The sequence below is a fragment of the Epinephelus lanceolatus genome, chromosome 3 (genome assembly GCF_041903045.1).
Source record: "Epinephelus lanceolatus isolate andai-2023 chromosome 3, ASM4190304v1, whole genome shotgun sequence".
Lineage (NCBI taxonomy): Eukaryota > Metazoa > Chordata > Actinopteri > Perciformes > Serranidae > Epinephelus > Epinephelus lanceolatus.
The window spans coordinates 6,688,131-6,706,894 of NC_135736.1; the positions used below are offsets into that span (position 1 = coordinate 6,688,131).

An 18,764-nucleotide genomic window follows, 5' to 3' on the forward strand; every position below is an offset into this window, starting at 1 on the left:
AAGAGTGTTTGATTAAAGTGGTATATTTGCATTTTAAGTGGTATTCCATTTTTGCTGTAGTTTTAGTTTGCTTTTGTTGATAAAATCATCAAAGTGGCAACAAAGATATGCTGCGCCTGAAATAGGCATGGTTCTGAGACATCAGTTCTCAGCAGTCTAGACCCAGTTTCCATTGAAATAGCCTACTACTTCTAAATAAAAACTGGTTCGCGCTGCTTAATATGGATGAACTTTCCACCCCTCCTCACACCTGTGCACTCTGCACTGGTCACCAAAATACTTTACACACAGGCAAAGAAAATAACAAGGTCAGACATGTACCAAATGTGCTACTTGTGTTGGTTGCTGCAGTGTGACATTAACATGGCCCATAATGTAGACCATATCATGTCTAAAACATGTAGAATTTTACAGCAAACAAAGTGCTTTGTAATAAAAGATTATATAGTCAAGAGTTAAGTTAGATAATTAAACTCTGTATTAGCATGACTATGCTACTGTGATCCTTGGACTAGCTCCAGGTAATCTGAATCCTCCTCACAAAGTTTCTGGAGAATTTTAAACTGATGTAAACCAGCCTATGAACTAATGTTGAGCATCCAAATCTTACTCTGATCCGTGTATCAGCTCCAGGATACTCCTTCTCTTCCAGGGCCTCCCATCGTTGGTCAAACTTTGCCACCCCAGGATCATCAAAATCTACTATCTGAAACCCAGACACATTGGCACCTCCATACTGGATTTTAGAGAGGTCACCATCTACAAAACCCTGAAACACAGAAAGAGAAAAAAACAACAGAATGTTATTTCAGCTGAAGACTTTGTATTTATGCTTTGCACATATTTTACTCTCAGAGAAGATCAGTTTTGTGAAAATGACAGGATGGCCAAATCATAATTTAGCAGCACTGGGGCAGTGTAAGACTCAAGTGCACTTACTCTATGGGCGCAATGATGCAGAGGATCTGAGCTTTTTTGGCTTTGTGTACCACTCAGCAACTTTCATAGGAATGGATGGGACCCTGCTTTCAATGCTATATCCAGTTCTTTTTTTCTTCCATGGAAGCAATCATCATGCCTAAACACTGGGTAGCTCCAGCATTGAATCCTAATCATAATCAGTGTTTTCAAAGCATGCTCGCTGGTGAGTTAATGAAATGACTGCATATTTTGACATTTTAAAGCATTAGCTGACCTCTCATGAATATTTTATGTAACCAACTTAAGTTATTGTTTATTGTAAAAATGGCTTGCCTGGCCACTATTCCCACCATAGTTACGTTGATTTTAACTGCTGTCAGCTAACTTAAACAACACTTCTCTAGCTACCATAACCAGATGTCAGTGGACTTAATACTACATTTACCTTAAATTCTTTACTGTCATTGGCATTGGTTGGCATAAAAACTTCTTCCATAATTCTACAACACTTGGATGCAGATGTATCAATAGCTACATGTGATTAACATTGCAATAAATGCCATCTTGCTCATCTATAAAACATTGCTGGCTTGTATCTAGCAAGTTTGTTCCTTGGTTACATCAGTCATTACACATTGTTTGTTAGGCAGTGCAGCAATGATTGGTGATAAGATCAGCAGAATAAATGTGATATATATATATATTCATATACTTTTTTGTTGAAGAGTGGAAATGTGAAAGCATGGGACACCAACCCCAATAAGGAATGAAATAGTCGGTTACGTCTGTCGCATCACAAACTTTGAAGATACAGTTGGTTTTATATTTGGACACTGACACAATTTCTATTTATGTAATCCCTGTCATTGGCTGTGGCTCAGGAGGTAGAGCAGATCACAAGATTGGTTGTTCATCTCCAGCTTCTCCAGATTGAGTGCCCAAGTATCCTTGGGCAAGATACTGAAGCCCAAATTGCTCCCTGTGAGTGCATATGAATGTTTAACTAAATAACAGCAGGCACCTTGTATAGTAGCCTCCGCTACCAGTGTATGAATGTGTGACTGGGTGAATGTATCTGTAGCATAAAAATGTTGGTGGCTGGAAGACTAGACAGGCAAGTCCATTTACCAAATGTATATATTGTATATATATTTTTCTTAAAAAAAAAGAAAAAAAAAGAATGCTAAATATTTTATACTTCAAACACATAAAGACGTGTGTGTCTCTGTGTGTGTCCTGTTTGTGAGCGGCAATCTGGACAGCAAGGCCAAGATCTAGCGCTATCAGCTACAGGAGTGAAAGACCATTGATGGAGGAACAGGCTAAATAGGAGTGCTTGGCTGCAGGGGCTAGGTGTAAATACCCCATCCATGACCAGGGTTCAGCCCTGGGGCCTCATTTATGAAACTGTGCGCAGGAAAGGTGACTAAAGGTGATGTACGAACAAAGCACATAAAGTGCTTACGCACAAAAATATCCTGATTTATAACACAGTGCGCACACATGTCCCACGCCTGTTTCCTTTTATAAATAACAATCAGCTCGAAATGTGGTGCAGGTGAGCGAGCATCTTGCCCCATCCATAGATGCCTATAAATGGCCAGTGAAATCCCCTGAATTACCATTCATTAACAGCAGAAACAGCAGGAAGGAGAGCACGGCAAATGTAGTAAGAAAGGGTAAAAAACGTAACTTGTGTGAGGTTGAAATTCTTGTTGGAGAGGTTGATAACAGAGAGACAATGTTGTTTGGTGGACTCAGTATGGGCATTACTAAAGCTAAAAATGCAGTGGAGTGGCAGCTGGTTCAGATGCTGTAAATGCTGCTGCCTCAGACTGTGTCAGAAGTCAAGAAGTGGTCCGATATTAAGGTGTTACGGCTATTTGCTGTGATTCATTTAGACAGAAAACTGAGGGATATTTCGAGCTGACTGTCAGACAGTTTCAGTGACTGTCTGAAATAAACACTCTAAATTGGGGATACAGTTGCCATAGCTGTTTGACAAACAATCTGATTGTCTTGACTCAAATTATTATTTAAATATGTCTTGTTTTCAAAACCAATGCATCACATCCAGACGCTGCCGTGCAGCAGCAGCATTTGCTCAAATGCCTGAGGACAGAGATCGGGGTCAGGACATCAAGCGGCAGTGGCACGTTTTTCAGGTGTGCCACATTATACAGCACAGCACCGGCCCAGCTTGGTTCCTGCGGGTGGTTCTTTGTAATGCCGGGCCCGACGCAGCGCAGAGATCCAGCAGTACTACACAAAGCGGTCGGAATCAGCTCATAAGCCACTCATCATCGTTGACAAGTAGGTCCTGCTGATCCCTGACTATCCGCTCCCTCCGGAGTCTCCAATCCACCACATCCTCTAACAGTGCCAAATAAGCCATCGTGCGCCTTTTTGCACTGTGATCACTGTTTTTATACCCACCCATCAACTGACTGATTGCATGTGAAAAGGAATTCCCTGAATTGTAACTGAGGGGCAATTTTGGCCAACGAACACGTGAGATAAATATTAATAAATGTTACTTGTTTACACTTTTTCTAACAGTGACATAGCTCTTTTCAATGACATACAACACATTTAACACAAAGAAATTAAGAGAATTAAAAAACAAACAAACACATTATAAAACACAATATATTGGCTCATATAGAATAACAGTGACACTGCACTCGTATCTGCCCGACTAAGGCATCAACAATGGCAGCAGCGTACACTCGATTTGTCCAACTGTTCACATCATTATTTCACAGACTATATTTCATCAGATTATCTAATGATTATAGAATAAACCTGAGGAGTTCTCTTAAAAGAAAGATATCTGCTTGTATTTAGTCTACTAACAGGTGTTTTTTAATGTGTGCACACCAGGGACCATCAGTCAAAGACATGTTTGTTCGTTTATTCATGTTTATCCTTTTTTGCAAGTGCGCTCTTCATATATAAAACGTGAGAAGTCAGATCTGTCTTTATTTTACACAATGATATCAAATTCACAACACTTCTTCCTTTTCATCTTTCTGCCACGGGGGTCGCAGTTTCTCATGTCAACAGTTTTTGTGCGTATGCATGGGTCAGAGCTTCTGTGGAAGACACATTTTCCCGTCAAGTTTGTTTTGTATAAATCCCAAAGTTTACGTAGAAAGTGGCGTATGTCGCCTTTTGTGCATACGCCACGTTTGTAAATGAGGCCTCAGGTCTTGCCTGATAGAATAGTATGCCTAAGAAAAGGGACTTGCTGTAATAGCAGCTGTGAAAGAATGCAATTGCCATTTTGAACATCTTTATGCCTCTCTTTCTGCTTTTTACCATCTTCCTCTCTTGACAGGAGGTCAGATTTTCTTTGAAGACTGCCAGTTCAACGAAAAATGTACATACTGGACATATTATTTTATATAGTAAAATGTTTAGTTGAACAAAGTTGTTTGCTTTCTATGTTTTGCACTATTGTTGCACATTCCAGATTCCTGATCCAAAATGGTTACTCTCTCTTTCAATGGTGCTGAGTTAGGGCTAGGCAATAATATAATATCACAATAGTTTTAGGCTTTATCATGATGCATAATATATATTGCGATATTCTGAAATCTCCTCTAAAATATTGTAGACTATTCAAATACAGAATTATAAAATAACTTAAAGTTACAATATAGTAAAATAAAGTAGCTTCTGTTACAATAAAGCTAAAGTACTGTTATATTAAAGTTAAATAAAGCACTGTAAAGATGAAGTTTAATAAAGTTTTGTTCTAATGAAATTAAATAAAGTCGAAACACTGCTTCTGTTTTGAAGAACCTGGCTCTCCTCGGGCTGGAACTGTATTTGCTGTAAACTGGAAGCTTCCGGTCAACAGTCAGATGTTTGCAATAAGCATAAAGTTAAAGTGTTGCCGCAGTGCCATTAAGCATTAAGTTTTATTCACTGTAAGCTGGAAACACACTAATAGCTCTCCACTGTATATATTAATGGTATTTGCAAGTCACACTGGTGCTCCATGGTCACAAAATGTGACTAAATAGTCGCAGTCGGAAGCCCCACAGGTACAAAATCACAAGTTCCATCTGCTCACACTGTTGTTGATCTAAATAAGTTGAACTGTTACTGTGGGGATATTAAACTTGATGATTTATTCACTGTAAGCTGGAAACAAACTCTCTCCAGATTATGTATTAATAATATTTGCAAGTTGCACTGGTTGCAAAATGCGACTAAATATAGTAGCGGTCTTGAGCCTTGAAGATATGAAACACACCTTGCCTGGTCCTACACTGTCGTTCTGGGTAAAGTGATCTGAATGGGCGGAGGAGTGTGTGTGGCATGATGTTTGTGAGTCTTTCTTTATATATGTGTGTCTGTGAGAGGGAAAGAGCCACAGGAGAGAGCACGACAACTGAAACACCAAAGCGAGTCTCATGCCAGTGGCTACAAAAAAACAGCAGACCATTTATCTTGATGTTCATGATAAAGTCATTTTATATATCCCATGTGGAGCAAGCCACGATACATGATTCAGTATATTTGATGTTTCGCCCACACCTATGCTGAATTTACCCGCCTGCTTACAATTCACTTAGAATGGACTTTAGGACCATGACCAACTCAGGGACCACTGCTTTACTGTATAGACCCCAGTCAGCTAGCAATCACCATCTATGCCACATCATCTCTGTTGCTTTTCAGCCATATTGTTTGCAGCTATTTCTGCCAGCATGTTATCAGTTTGTAAATCTGTTTCCTCTTGAGCTGCCTGACACCTGCCTGCTGTTACAGCTCTTTTGGACGTGACAACTTGCGCTGCCAGCCAGCCAGTTGATGACTGTAATATCTCACTGCATATCACTACACATCTTCATTTATCAGCCAAACATTGCAGCATTTGATCAGGTTGAACCAGAGACAGACGGTGACTCACCAAATTAGCGATGATATAGTGGTATCCCTTCACATGTCTGCCTATAGTGATCACCTGATGGAAAAAGAGTACAAGCTGTGTCATTATTATAATACTACAAAAGCTGTAATGAAAATCAAATGCACTGGGGTGTTAACATTTGCCAGTCACTGCTGTCTTATGAGAACCATATCTCCAAGGTCTTCTGCTCCTAAGCTAAGAAAAACTGTCCAGTTTTCTGCTCATATTTACAATATAATGCAATGGGTTTTAGATACTTTATTTGGCTTCAGAAGTAGGAATCAGCTAATGAAGGAACATTTTATCCTTCAGTATCAGTCAGAAAAATCTGAAATCAGATTTACATGGTTTTCATTGGACAGTGACACTATGGCCAGCTAACTTTGCAACACTGAAGAATGAGGAGGAGAAAGGTTATACAAGCATTTGTCAGCAGCAATTATCAAAGTAGAAGCTGGGAAAAAACAAACCTGTTGAACAGCATACTTAGTGGGCTACATCAAGCATTATCTTTGTAAACGCATGAGCCATCAACAGGCTGTAAAGTTGGCAATTAGTTACATAATTCAGGGCACTACAGGCCTGCTTTTAGATTTCAGAGTGAGGCTCCCTCTGCGTTAACAGATGTAATTCTGTTGGCTACATCAGGCAGGGATGACCAGTCTACACTTTCTTGAGTACAAGCGTGGTTTGTCCTTATTCCCAGATCTTGTTGAGGAGTGGAGATAGTAAGTGCACAACATGAAAAGGCAGAGCAATGCAGCCACAAAAAGGATGCTGAGCCTGAAAGTGAAGCTTTTATTGGTTAATCAATAAAACAAATTTTTACTTATCGTTAAAAGGTTTAAGGAGAGAATAAAATAAATCAATGATGGATGCAAGTGGCACAGACATACCAACCCAATTGGCAGAAAAAAATTTGGCACTGTACATTTTTGCAAACTACAGATACGTTGCATTCACACATTATTATGTAACAGATAAGTTGAAACTTTAACAACACTGTGGATAATGTGTGGTTATATTTAGGCACAAAAACCACTTTGTTAGGTCAGGAAAAGATCATGTTTTGGCTTGAAATAATACCCAGTTTTGGGTGCATCATCCTGGCAGGAAAAGCACTGATGTTTCTGTAAAGACAACTGTTTCTCTGGCCACTATCCCCGCCAATGGTCTGCTACAAAACACCCATGTTTGGTGCCGAAAAAGCAGCTGGAAACACACCAGTGACTGGGCTGAACATACATTACCATGAGTAAATATTTGGACAATGATACATGTTTTGGTGTGTTCTATTCCAGTGTTTTGGATGTAAAATCAAACACTGATTCTGGTTTAATTTCTGACTTTTTTGTTAAGTTCAAAATTAGATCAACTATGAAGGCATTATAGCCTTTTATGTTCATAGTTCCCCAGTTCAAAGTGACAAAGGTACGGGGACAAAACCAAAATAAACTTACAGTCTAAAATGTATTAATCTATGATGTTACCATATATAATTTCATATACTATATATCACTGGGATATTAATAATTCCAATTGGACAATACAGCAGGTTAAGAAATACACTACCAACATGTATAGTTTTTGTAGATTTTGCTCCTTCTTTACATCCTTGTACAAGAAAAAAGGGTCTACATTGGTTGTTTGTCTCTAATTTGTTAATGCGAAATGCTAACTTGTCAATTATATTAACTTGGAATGCACGTCAATATCAGCACATCATAGGTATCAGCAGATATTGGCTTTAACATTAGCTATCGGAATCTGCCAACATGCTGATATCGTTACCTCATCGGTTTCTGTCGATGTCAGCTTTAAAATAAACTATTAAAACTGGCCAACATGCTTTTTCCTAATTTGTACAATGAATGAATATTACATACATTAAAAAGTATTCTATTTCTGGTGGGCCATCACAATAAGAGTATACATGCATGATGTTAATTCCACTACAGAAGAGACTTCATGATCACTAAAATTAGGTGGGGTATATATTGTGTATATATTGATATTGGTATCAGTTATTGGTCAAATAAGTTATCTATCGCCATATTGGATATCAACAAAAAATCCAATGTTGTGCATTCCTGATCCTAACTATTAATGCTCACAACATTTTCACTGTATTCATTTTCACTCTACGTTAAAACAGTGGAAGAAGTCTGCTTGTTTATGGATGGATATTATCATATATGTTAATAGTAGCAGCAGTAGTTAAAAGACTGGAATTAACCTGCTCCATGATGTCTTTGACTTTGTCTTGCTCACAGTCCAGGATTATGCGGCGCTCTTTACGGATCTCCAGGTCCTGAAAAACAGAGAGGTATTCAATATCAAGAGTCTTTAATGTTGTGCAGGCCTACAGCGTTTAATGTTACTCTGAAAAGTGATATTTTCCTGAGGCACAGAGAGGTTCCTTCCTCTCCTGCACCACTTTGGTATTTTGGTGGCTGACTGTGGGAGGAGAGGTGCAGCAGAGAGTAGAGAGTGAGTCATCTAGCTGCATACTGCCTACCAGTGTAGGCCAGGTCAATGACAAACTGTAGAGACTGTACCCGAGTTTTTGTGCTATATTGGTCACTTTAATTTGTAGGTAATTGCACCAGGGTAGACCTGTCTGAAATCCCAGTAACAGAAAAACAAAATTCTTTGCTTGACTGCATGACATATTCCTAACACTTTGTTTCAAAGGTCCTATATTATCATGATTATGGAGAGGAAGTGACATTGAGCTGTCATTTCTTAATGAGGTTCCTGAAAAGGATAATATAATCTGGTTCTAATTACATGGAAAATGGACTATTCAATTTGTTCATGTCCAATTAATCAGAGGTCCAGCATGTAGGATTTAGGGGGATACATTGGCAAAAATGGAATATAATAAGTATGTTTTCTTCAGTAGTTAATCACATAAAATTAAGAATTGTTGTGTTTTCGTTACCTTAAAATGAACCTTTCATATCTACATAGGAAGCGGGTCCTCATCCCACACAAGTGTCCCATATGTTTCTGTAGAAGCCCAGAATGGACAAACCAAACACTTGTTCTAGATAGGGCCATTCACGTTTTTGCATTGGCCACTGCTGTTAGAAGCCACTCTGCAATGAGCAGTGTCGGAGAAACACTGTTTTGTATTATGAAACTGCTTAATTCAGTGTTTTAACAGTTTGGATCACATGGTCCATTTGTTTAAGAGAGGACGAGACCTCTACAGATAATCTGGCTCATGGTAAAAACCTCCTGAACGTTTGGATCAGAAATAAGGTAAGCAGCACATATTAAGTTATCAGGGGAAAAAAAGGTGAACAAACAGCAAGTGCTGGATGAACAGCCGGTCTCTGACGTGTCAAACAGTGTTTTATGATGAGAAATTGCTTTATTCAGTGTTTTTACCACCTGGTCCTTTTGTTTGGGAGAGAAAGAGACCTCAGATAATTTGGCTCTCGGTAAAAACCTCCTGAATGATGGGAAAGAATTCTAATCAGAAGTTTCAGCTAGGTGGCACTCTGACATCCTCACTAACAGACACCACTAAATCCCCCGAAATCTTACTCACTGCTCCTTTAATTCAAACTATTTTCTATCATGCTATAGTGTTTTGTTTTTCACTCAGAGCACAGCAGGACACCTGAACATGCAAAAACTTGGTTGTATATTCCACAAATACAACAACTACATTTTTCCAATAAAACATCCAATTTTATCTAGTAAATTTGCTCTGTAAATCAACAACTACTCATAAACTCCATGCCCCTCTATCTCTGCTGTTCTCTGCATGACGCATGATGTGAGTAATAACAGTATGCAGTGCTGTGTATAAACAGTATATCAGTACCTGAAACAGGGAGCGGTAAGCTTCATCTTTCCTCTCGTCTTTGAGGTTTCCTACATTTATCGCTGTGACGACCCATTTTTTCTCTGCTGCAGTGTCCAGTATTACCTGAAGAGTAGAAAGACCTGCACACACAAACACACACACACATACACAAAACATGATTGGTCATATTTAAATACTAAAAATATTTTTTACTGCAGTGTACAAAGGTTAAAAGATAGCACTGCAGCTAAATCAGAAATACAACCCTTTCAGTATTGCTGGTATTTTTCAGTGTATATCAGACAGATACCAAGTTCTACAAAATTTTAACAAATCTGAATCCATATGCACTTGCTTATCCAATCCTATTCTTTTCAAATCCCTGATCAAATCTCCAGTATATCAAAGTATTTGACTTAAACATAAAAGTCTCTTAAGAAATACATCACACACTTCATTTTTTGCATTCTGGCAAAGTTTCATTCACCTATTTAAAGTGGAGCTGTCTTTTTTTTACATAAACAAAAACACAAAATTCAGGCTATAATCTTACTATATAATGACAAAAACTCTGTCAGTCTGTGTGTCTGTGTGTCTGTTCCACGTTTTTCTCCTCACTGACTTGGTCAATCCATGTGAAATTTGGCACAGTGGTAGAGGGTCATGGGAGGATGCGAATGAAGCAATATTACAGCAGTTGGCCAAAGGGGGGCGCTATAGCAACCGATTGAAATTGCAAACTTTGAATGGGCATATCTCATGCCCCGTGTGTCGTAGAGACATGAAACTTTGCACAGAGATGCCTCTCCTCGTGAGGAACAAATTTGCCTCAAGAACCCATAACTTCCGGTTATATAGATTTTCCGCCCTTTTGAATTTTTTGAAAAACACTTAAAATCGATCTCTTCCTAGGAAGTTTGACAGGTCTGCATGAAACTCGGTGAACATAATCTAGAGACCAATATCTAAAGTTCCCTCTTGGCAAAAGTTGGAAAACTTACTAAAACTGAGCTTCTATAAGGCAATGAATATTGCGGAGAACGTGGCTCATCACATAGAGGTGTAAGGCAAGGCAAGGCAAGGCAAGGCAAGTTTATTTGTAGAGCACAATTCGTACACAAAGTAATTCAAAGTGCTTTACAGAGCAAGAAAATGCATTAAAATCACAATACAAAATAAAAACATAAATAATCATTATAAAATGAACTTTAAAAGAGAAGAGTGCAGATAAGATCCTTTCAGTCATATGCACAGTGAAATAGAGCTGTTTTGAGCCTAGATTTGAACATTGTCAGAGTAGAGGCCTGTCTCACATCTTCAGAAAGACTGTTCCAGATTTTAGCTGCATAAAACTGGAATCCTGATTCCCCGTGTTTAGTCCTGACTCTGGGCACCAGCACGAGGCCGGTCCCTGAGGTCCTCAGAGTCCGAGATGGTTCATATGGCACTAACATGTCAGAGATGTACTTTGGTGCTAGGCCGTGTACACAAGCAGAGCTGCTTTAAAGTCTATTCTCTGAGCCACAGGAAGCCAGTGTAGAGACCTGAGCACAGGACTAATGTGCTCGTACTTCCTGGTTCTGGTCAGGACCCAAGCAGCAGCATTCTGGATGTACCGCAGCTGTCTTACGGCCCGTTTGGAGAGGCCAGTGAGCAGGCCGTTACAGTAGTCTAACCTACTAGAGACAAATGCATGGATAAGTCTCTCCAAGTCAGGTTTAGACACTATACCTTTGATTTTGGCAATGTTTTTTAGATGGTAAAAAGCTGCTGATGTTATTGATTTGATGTGGCTGTTAAAGTTCAAGTCTGAGTCCATTATTACCCCGAGATTTCTAACCTGATTTGTAGGTTTTAGAGAGAGCGACTGGAGGTGACTGCTGACACTTTCTCTTTGTTTCTGTGGACCAAATACGATGACTTCAGTCTTGTCTGAATTTAGCTGGAGAAAGTTGTTTTGCATCCACACACTGACCTTTTGGATGCAGTGACAGAGTGAATCCACTGGTCCATATTCACCTGCTGTCAGTGAGACATAGATCTGAGTGTCGTCTGCATAACTGTGGTAGGACACATTATTACTTTGTATTAACTGGCCTAAAGGCAGCATGTAGAGATTGAACAGAAGGGGTCCCAGGATTGACCCTTGGGGCATCCCACAGGTCAAGGCCATGTGGTCTGAGACACAGTTACCAATTTCAACAAAGTACTTCCTGTCTTCTAGATAGGACTTCAGCCAATTTAGGGCAGTGCCAGAGATGCCCACCCAGTCCTCTAGTCTCTGTGAAAGGATGTCATGATCGACAGTGTCAAAAGCAGCACTCAGATCTAGCAGGACTAAAACTGAGACTTTGCCTGCGTCAGTGTTCAGGCGGATGTCATTTGTCACCTTAATAAGAGCGGTCTCACTGCTGTGATGGGGTCTAAAACCTGACTGGAAAACATCAAAGGAGCTGTTCATTAGGAGAAAGTCAGTAAGCTGTTGGTAAACAACTTTCTCAAGGACTTTGCCTAAAAACGGCAGATTTGAAATGGGCCGGTAGTTGTTCAGTACTGTGGCATCAAGACTGCTCTTCTTTAGGAGAGGCTTTATGACCGCAGTTTTCAAGGCCTTTGGGAATGTTCCAGATTGTAGTGACATGTTAACTATGTGAGCGAGTGGTGGTAACAAACTGCTCAGCACAGACTTTAGAAATCTAGTGGGTAACACATCGAGGCAGCATGTAGATGAACTCAGACTGGTGATGATCTCTTGGACAGTTTTGTCAGTTACAGGTGCAAAATGAGTCAGCTCTAAGTGTCTAGGTGGCTGCAGGGTTGTTATTGGTGTTGTGGAATTGATGGCATTTTTAATGGTCTGAACCTTGTCGCAAAAGAATACTGCAAACTCATTACACTTAGATGTGGAGATCAGTTCCAACGGCAGTTGAGCTGGAGGGTTTGTTAATCTGTTCACTGTTGCAAATAAGACACGCGAGTTGTTACTGCAGTTTCCAATAATTTCAGAAAAGTACCTCTCCCTTGTTCTACGTAAAATCCGGTTGAACACGTACAACTTTTCTTTATAAATTTCATGATGAACATGAAGCTTTGTGTATGTACGCTGTGTGTATAACATCTCAAGGGTTTCACCGATCACCACGCAACTTTGTAGGCCTATGACCACACATAATCTGAGGGGACCCCTCCATTATTGACCCGATCAAACAAAATGGGGGCGCTAGAGAGCTAATGTCTTATCTAGGCCTAACCGCCATATTGATTTTTACTAAACTTGGTAGATATGTAGAAAAGGACGCCTCAAAGTGACTGGAGGAATTTAACTCTAATTGGCAACTGGGTGGCAAATCAAATTCACAAAAACTCTGTCTGAATACATCGCTCTTCTTAATGGGTTCAGCTGACTATTTAATCTGCAATTTCCTATGACCTGTATCCCAAACACACACCATGTGAAACTATGCATGGGCAACTGTGCACTCAATGGGTATGGACTAGTAGAATATAATGCAGTAAGGCATTCAGGCATTCTGTATTGCTTTCAAATATATATCATTTCTCCTGCAGATCAACTTTTCTCAATTGATATTATCTCTGCTGAGTCAACACAAATGTAGGCATAGTTTACATTTCCATCCTCCTTTGTGTCTTTTGTTACTGGTTATGTTTCAGATTCACATTTTAACTCACAAAATGTAACTATTAAAAATATGATGGATTATTATTTAATCAAACATCCAGCATTTTATAAGAATTGAAAGCTCCACCTCAAACAGACTTTAAGTGAATTTAATTAGACTGTGCTAATAATACTTCTGTTGACTGCAGGACTTTGACTTTAACCTTTGTTAGTTTTACTTGAGGAAAAAGCTTTGAGTCTGTCTTCTACAGCTGCCAATAGCCTACCAACATTCACAGTTTAAGAAAGGGAGAAAATAAAGCAAAGCAGTTTGTCTGAGGCCCCAGGCCCACAAAACACTAAATCCAGCCCTGATGATAATAACACAAGCGCAGCTAAGAGTGGCTGGATGAGACACAGAGCAATGTGTCTGTGTATTTATAGATAATTCCATCTGAAGTCTGATGAAAACCGAAACTAAAACAAAGCACTCTGTAGAAGTCTAAATAAGTAAGTTTTCACTGCTGAACGTCCGTCTGTTAATTCAGACGCTTTGGCGCTGTGAAGAAAAACTCTGCTGTTTGTCTGCCTCTCTCACTGCAGTGGTAGTATCCTCTTCAGAACATCTGACAGACAGAGAGCACTGTTTGAGGCTCTCTCTGGATGGATCAAATTTAAGAGGCTGTGCACTGCTCTTCATCAGAGGTGGAGAACCAAAATTAACTAAAAACACTTCTCATCAGGCATATTAAGGGATTGTCCCATATTGAAAAATAAATACACTGCTCCTTACTTAATCAATACAATATGTGATTTGTTCAGTATTTTGGTGTAACAAACTGTTAAAATGAGTATAATACAAGGTTTGCGATGATTCTGTCCTCCCAAAATATTGGTCCATATGGAAACCTATGCCCTTGGGGATCCTGATAGCAACTGGGATTGTTACTAAACAAATAAGTCAACATGCATGACATGAATACATAGGGAAATAGGAGCCATTTCATCGTCATTATTCAAAAATGAGATTGCATAGATGTGCAAATCAAGATCACAATTTTTATTTATTTTTTTTTTATTTATCGTGCAGCCCTACCGGTCACATCTCTCGCTCATCTGCTCGCTCACCAGTGTTTTTAATTTCACAATAAAAAATATGAATAATTTAAATAATAATGACAAAAGGGTGCAACATAATCATGTGTTGGTGTGACCCACTGAGAAAGTTGTTTGCATCAGTGCCACCAGTGTCAAAAAGTCAGTCTGGAGCCCTGCCTTGCTTCTTTCAGAAAATAAATGAAGGGATACTTTCATTGCAATTGTGGTAAAAATTAAGCAGCAGCACTAAAATAATGCTTTGTGTGATAAAAAATGAGACTTCTCTTACCTCTATCACTGTCGTATAGATAGGCAAACTTTTCCCATTTGTAGTACTCCACTAACGAGACTAGCGGCCCCTTGATGTCCGGCCTCATCTGGAGAACAAACTGATTCATTCCTTCTGCTGGGAACGACGGTGTGATGAAGGAGACATGTAGCGTCTCACAGAAGGATGTAATGGTGTTTACCGACTTCTTGTCATAGAAGCCAAAAATGGCGTAGACACCCCGGGAGAACTGGGAACAAACTAGGAGAGAGAGAGAGAGAGAGAGAGAGAGAGAGAGAGAGAGAGAGAGAGAGAAACATTTTGATAAAACATTAAACAGAGAGAGACAAAGAGAGAGGCTTTAACTCAGACACAGGAGGCAGGCAGGATTTAGGTTAAATCCTGAGCAGTGACAAAGGAAGGATGTCCCTGTGCTCAACACCCTGCCATAATACTTACCATCTAAACAACTATGCAGATTATACAGTTGTAATCAATGTTAGGGTCAAATTCATATTAAAATATTTTTAGAGTAGATGTACATTACTTGGGATTAAATCTGTAAATGAATGCTGGGTGCAGGTGTCCATCACCACATCAGAGAGGAGAACGGTGTTAAACAGGTGTTGCAGTGAGTTCAGAAGATCACTTGAATGTTACAGCTAAAAAGTCAGACAGCTGACTCAGTGCCTGCATGGCACCACAGTCACCTGGTTATATTTGTTTTCTTGCCATTCATATTTCCGGCCACTTTAGTTAAAAAAAACACTTTTTTGTAATGTGAAACTACTTCGTTCAGTGTTTTTGCTGGTATAAATCACCTGGTCCATTTGTTTTAAAGAGGAAGAGACTTCTGCAGACAGTCGACTCCTGGTCAAAACCTCCCTAGCAATGAACACTGAAGGATTCCTAACTTGAAGTCTCAGCTGGTTGTAATCTGCAATCCTCACTGCTAAATTTCACTAAATCTCACTAAATCTTACACACTGGAGCTTTAAAACATCAATCAGTTTCTCATTCCTTGAGTAATGTCATTACTCTGTGGGGCAAATGGTGATCATATCACTAGTGATATTTGATTAAAGCAACATTTAAAGTCAAATCTCCAGACCTTTAAATTATGTCACTAAATCCTACACACTAGACTCTAGTATTGTATTATATATGTTGTCAAAAAGAGCTAACATTTGCTGGAATGTCATGTGCTTTTTTATTTAAAGGCTGTACACAGTAAAGTCCTTTGTCTACAGCTATATTTAGTCGTCCTACTTCAATGACCTTGTTCTTACTCTAGAAATAAAAAGTCCAGTTTTATCTCCCTGGGTATGATATTGCAGTTATGTATGTTATATACTGTACTGCAATAATGCATATATTTATGCTCCGTGCTTAAAGACATAAGGTCATGCTTTGAGCTGACAGCCTGATATGAACATGACTCAACCAATCCTTTATAATTCATTGCTCTATTAATAAAAAGTGGAGCTGCACAGATTTTGGAATATGATGTGAATATTAATGTGCACTTAAACAATATCATCCAGGTACAGTCACAGTGCATGTTTCAGATTGGTACTCAGGTCTAATGTCCAATGCCATTTCATTTTTGACATTCCATCTGGCTACAGAAACAGAGAGGACTCGTACTGACCCACACTCATACTATATCCAACTCTGAAGATTGTTATAGTGTGGTCCAAACAGGTATCAGGATTATGGAGAATCCACTGCAAGTGCAGATAAGAGGAAATTAAGAGGTGAATAACTGAAAGAAAAAAAGTGCTCTACTATTGGCTCAAGAATTAGGCCTTTCAGTAGAACTGGACCAATGATTTGGTGATCGAGGAGTACGCTAAATAACTGACTATTTAAGGAGGGCTTGTTTTTCTAGCTTACAAATTTTACCTGTGGTCACATAATAAGGTTAAAATATTTCATGCAACAGATTTCACATGGACAGTAGCTGTAATGTGTTACACCCCTGCGCTGCTGCAAAAAAGCAAAGCAATTGCTGCTCCACTGTAACACATTACTGCTACTGATTGTAATCAGCATTTATAACTTGTTCTACCTTCTATAATCTACAGTATCTATATACTGACACCAAAAACCACCTTTCATGGCGGTATGATACACCGCCAGGTGGCATCAGTTGGTTATGTGGTTGAACAGAGCCCTTCAAAGTGTTATGATATGCCGCCTGTCCGTTAGATGGCACCTGCCGTGGCAGTATGATACACCACTGGACAGTGTCAGGTTGAAATGCTGCCAGTAACGACGTAATATAAGGAGCAGGGTGGGAGGGGTGGAGGATGAATCCACCAAACCTAAACTTTTAATCCAGGAAGCCAATGTCGGCTTCCAGTAGAGCCAAACCATGATGTTTTTTTGTTAACCTAACCACTAATCATGTGCTTTTGTTGACGTCCAGACATTGGCAGCAGCATCCCAGAATGTCTACAGCAGACAAAGAAGGATACCTAGCTGAATTGTTTTGAAAAATTAGGGCAATTTTTTAGCCTCTAGTTTATATACCAGTATATATCTCCGTTCAGCACAACTGCAGGGAGGGCAATGTCAGTCACTCTTTTTGACCTCTACTTTGATCCAGACTGTCTACTGGATGGATTGCAATTAAATTTAGGAAAAATATTCAAGGGGATTACCCCTCATCACTCAGGTTAAACATTCAGTTTACCCAATATTTTAGTTTATGACTAAATAACTGCAAACTGCAATGAATAAATGACATTCGCATCAGGCTCAGCAGTACATTGTGTAGTGCTATTAGGCAAATGGCAGCATGCTAATATGCTAAAGAAAATGATGAACAAATCACCACCATTCAAAACACCACTGTGCCAAAGTCCAGACTCACTGACCTGCTGGCAGGGCTGTAGACTTTTTATTTTTGTGAACAATGCAGCATGGCCCCAATACACAGTCAAGTGTGCCTTGTCAAGTGTGATGGAGGCACACCAAGGCACATATGGCAATGTTTTGGCCAGGCTAACCTAGGGGGCCCCTGTGACATGCTTGGATACAAGGTGGGGTCATAAAAAACACATTATCATACAATATTTGTAGGTGGGTGTGATTGAGACTGTGATAATCATGGCCACATTTATGATTTTCATCCCCCTTAAACACAAGATTATCCCCATTATAGTACACTGACAGTTTTGAGAATCACATGGAGTAGTGATGTGTGGGTTGACCTTTGGATCGGACAGGTAAATTTACTGGAAAAAATCACTGGCTCAAGCTGGCAAATCAACAAAGTAACAAAGCAGCACTCCAAGTAAGTTATAAATAACTTATTGTGTGTAACAGTCCACCTTCCACCATCTCTTCCTGCCTCTCCTCCTCTCAGTCAACACACACACACACTGCAGCGCTCTGTCCGTGACAACTGTGCTACTATAATGCATAAAATTGGCAGTTCACAGACCGGTTCATGTTCAGGTGGTTGATAAATGCATATTTCTGCTGGTTGGGCAGTGTGATTGGCTCTCATTTTGGGGGTAGGCGCAGGTATATCACCCGCAAGTTTCCCTTTGTGGAAACGTATTATTACACAGAATGTGAAGAGTTCCACGTATGAGTGTATAATGTATGAATAAACAGCAGCTCAAATATACTTCCAATAGAAGATGATGGCTGAATTTACTTTTCTGCACATTTTAAAGATCCGACAGTCAGCATGTTTTCTATGTGTAATAGTGTGTGAATTACTTGGCATTCAATTGTTCCACACAATAACCATCTGCAGTTAAACACCACTGTAGTACCATAAATAAAATTAGAATTGACAATGTGGCCGAGCATATGGTGTGTTGTATTTTTATTTCAATCCTGTAACAAATAGTTGCCTGTTAAATCCACATTGCAGTCTTCATTGTGACATAAACTGGCAGTTATACTGCAGTCATGCTGGTAATGATCCAAAAATAAACTTGGATTTTTGAAAAACACTTTTGTTTAAAAATGCAGAGCCAGGCAACACTTTAGCCAGACTCAAGGGAAGATAACACGCAATCATTTCCACCAGTAACAGTTGGCTTTTGATGGAGACACCAGAGAGGACTGGTAGGAACGGATGGTCTTGAGGGAG

The 18,764-nt window shown here is 39.5% G+C and overlaps 1 protein-coding gene across 4 annotated transcripts in view; it reads right to left on the reverse strand.

The window, feature by feature from the left end:
* Positions 1 to 18,764, reverse strand: part of LOC117255943 (glutamate receptor 2-like) — a 103,697-nt gene that overhangs the window by 60,792 nt on the left and 24,141 nt on the right. For all 4 annotated transcript variants that reach the window (XM_033625207.2, XM_033625205.2, XM_033625206.2 and 1 more), the window contains exons 3-7: positions 14,672 to 14,911; positions 9,684 to 9,805; positions 8,082 to 8,156; positions 5,846 to 5,899; positions 611 to 769 (exon numbers count right to left, since the gene is read on the reverse strand). In XM_033625207.2, the coding sequence (XP_033481098.1) occupies positions 611 to 769; positions 5,846 to 5,899; positions 8,082 to 8,156; positions 9,684 to 9,805; positions 14,672 to 14,911 (650 nt within the window). The remainder of the gene's footprint in view (positions 1 to 610; positions 770 to 5,845; positions 5,900 to 8,081; positions 8,157 to 9,683; positions 9,806 to 14,671; positions 14,912 to 18,764) is intronic.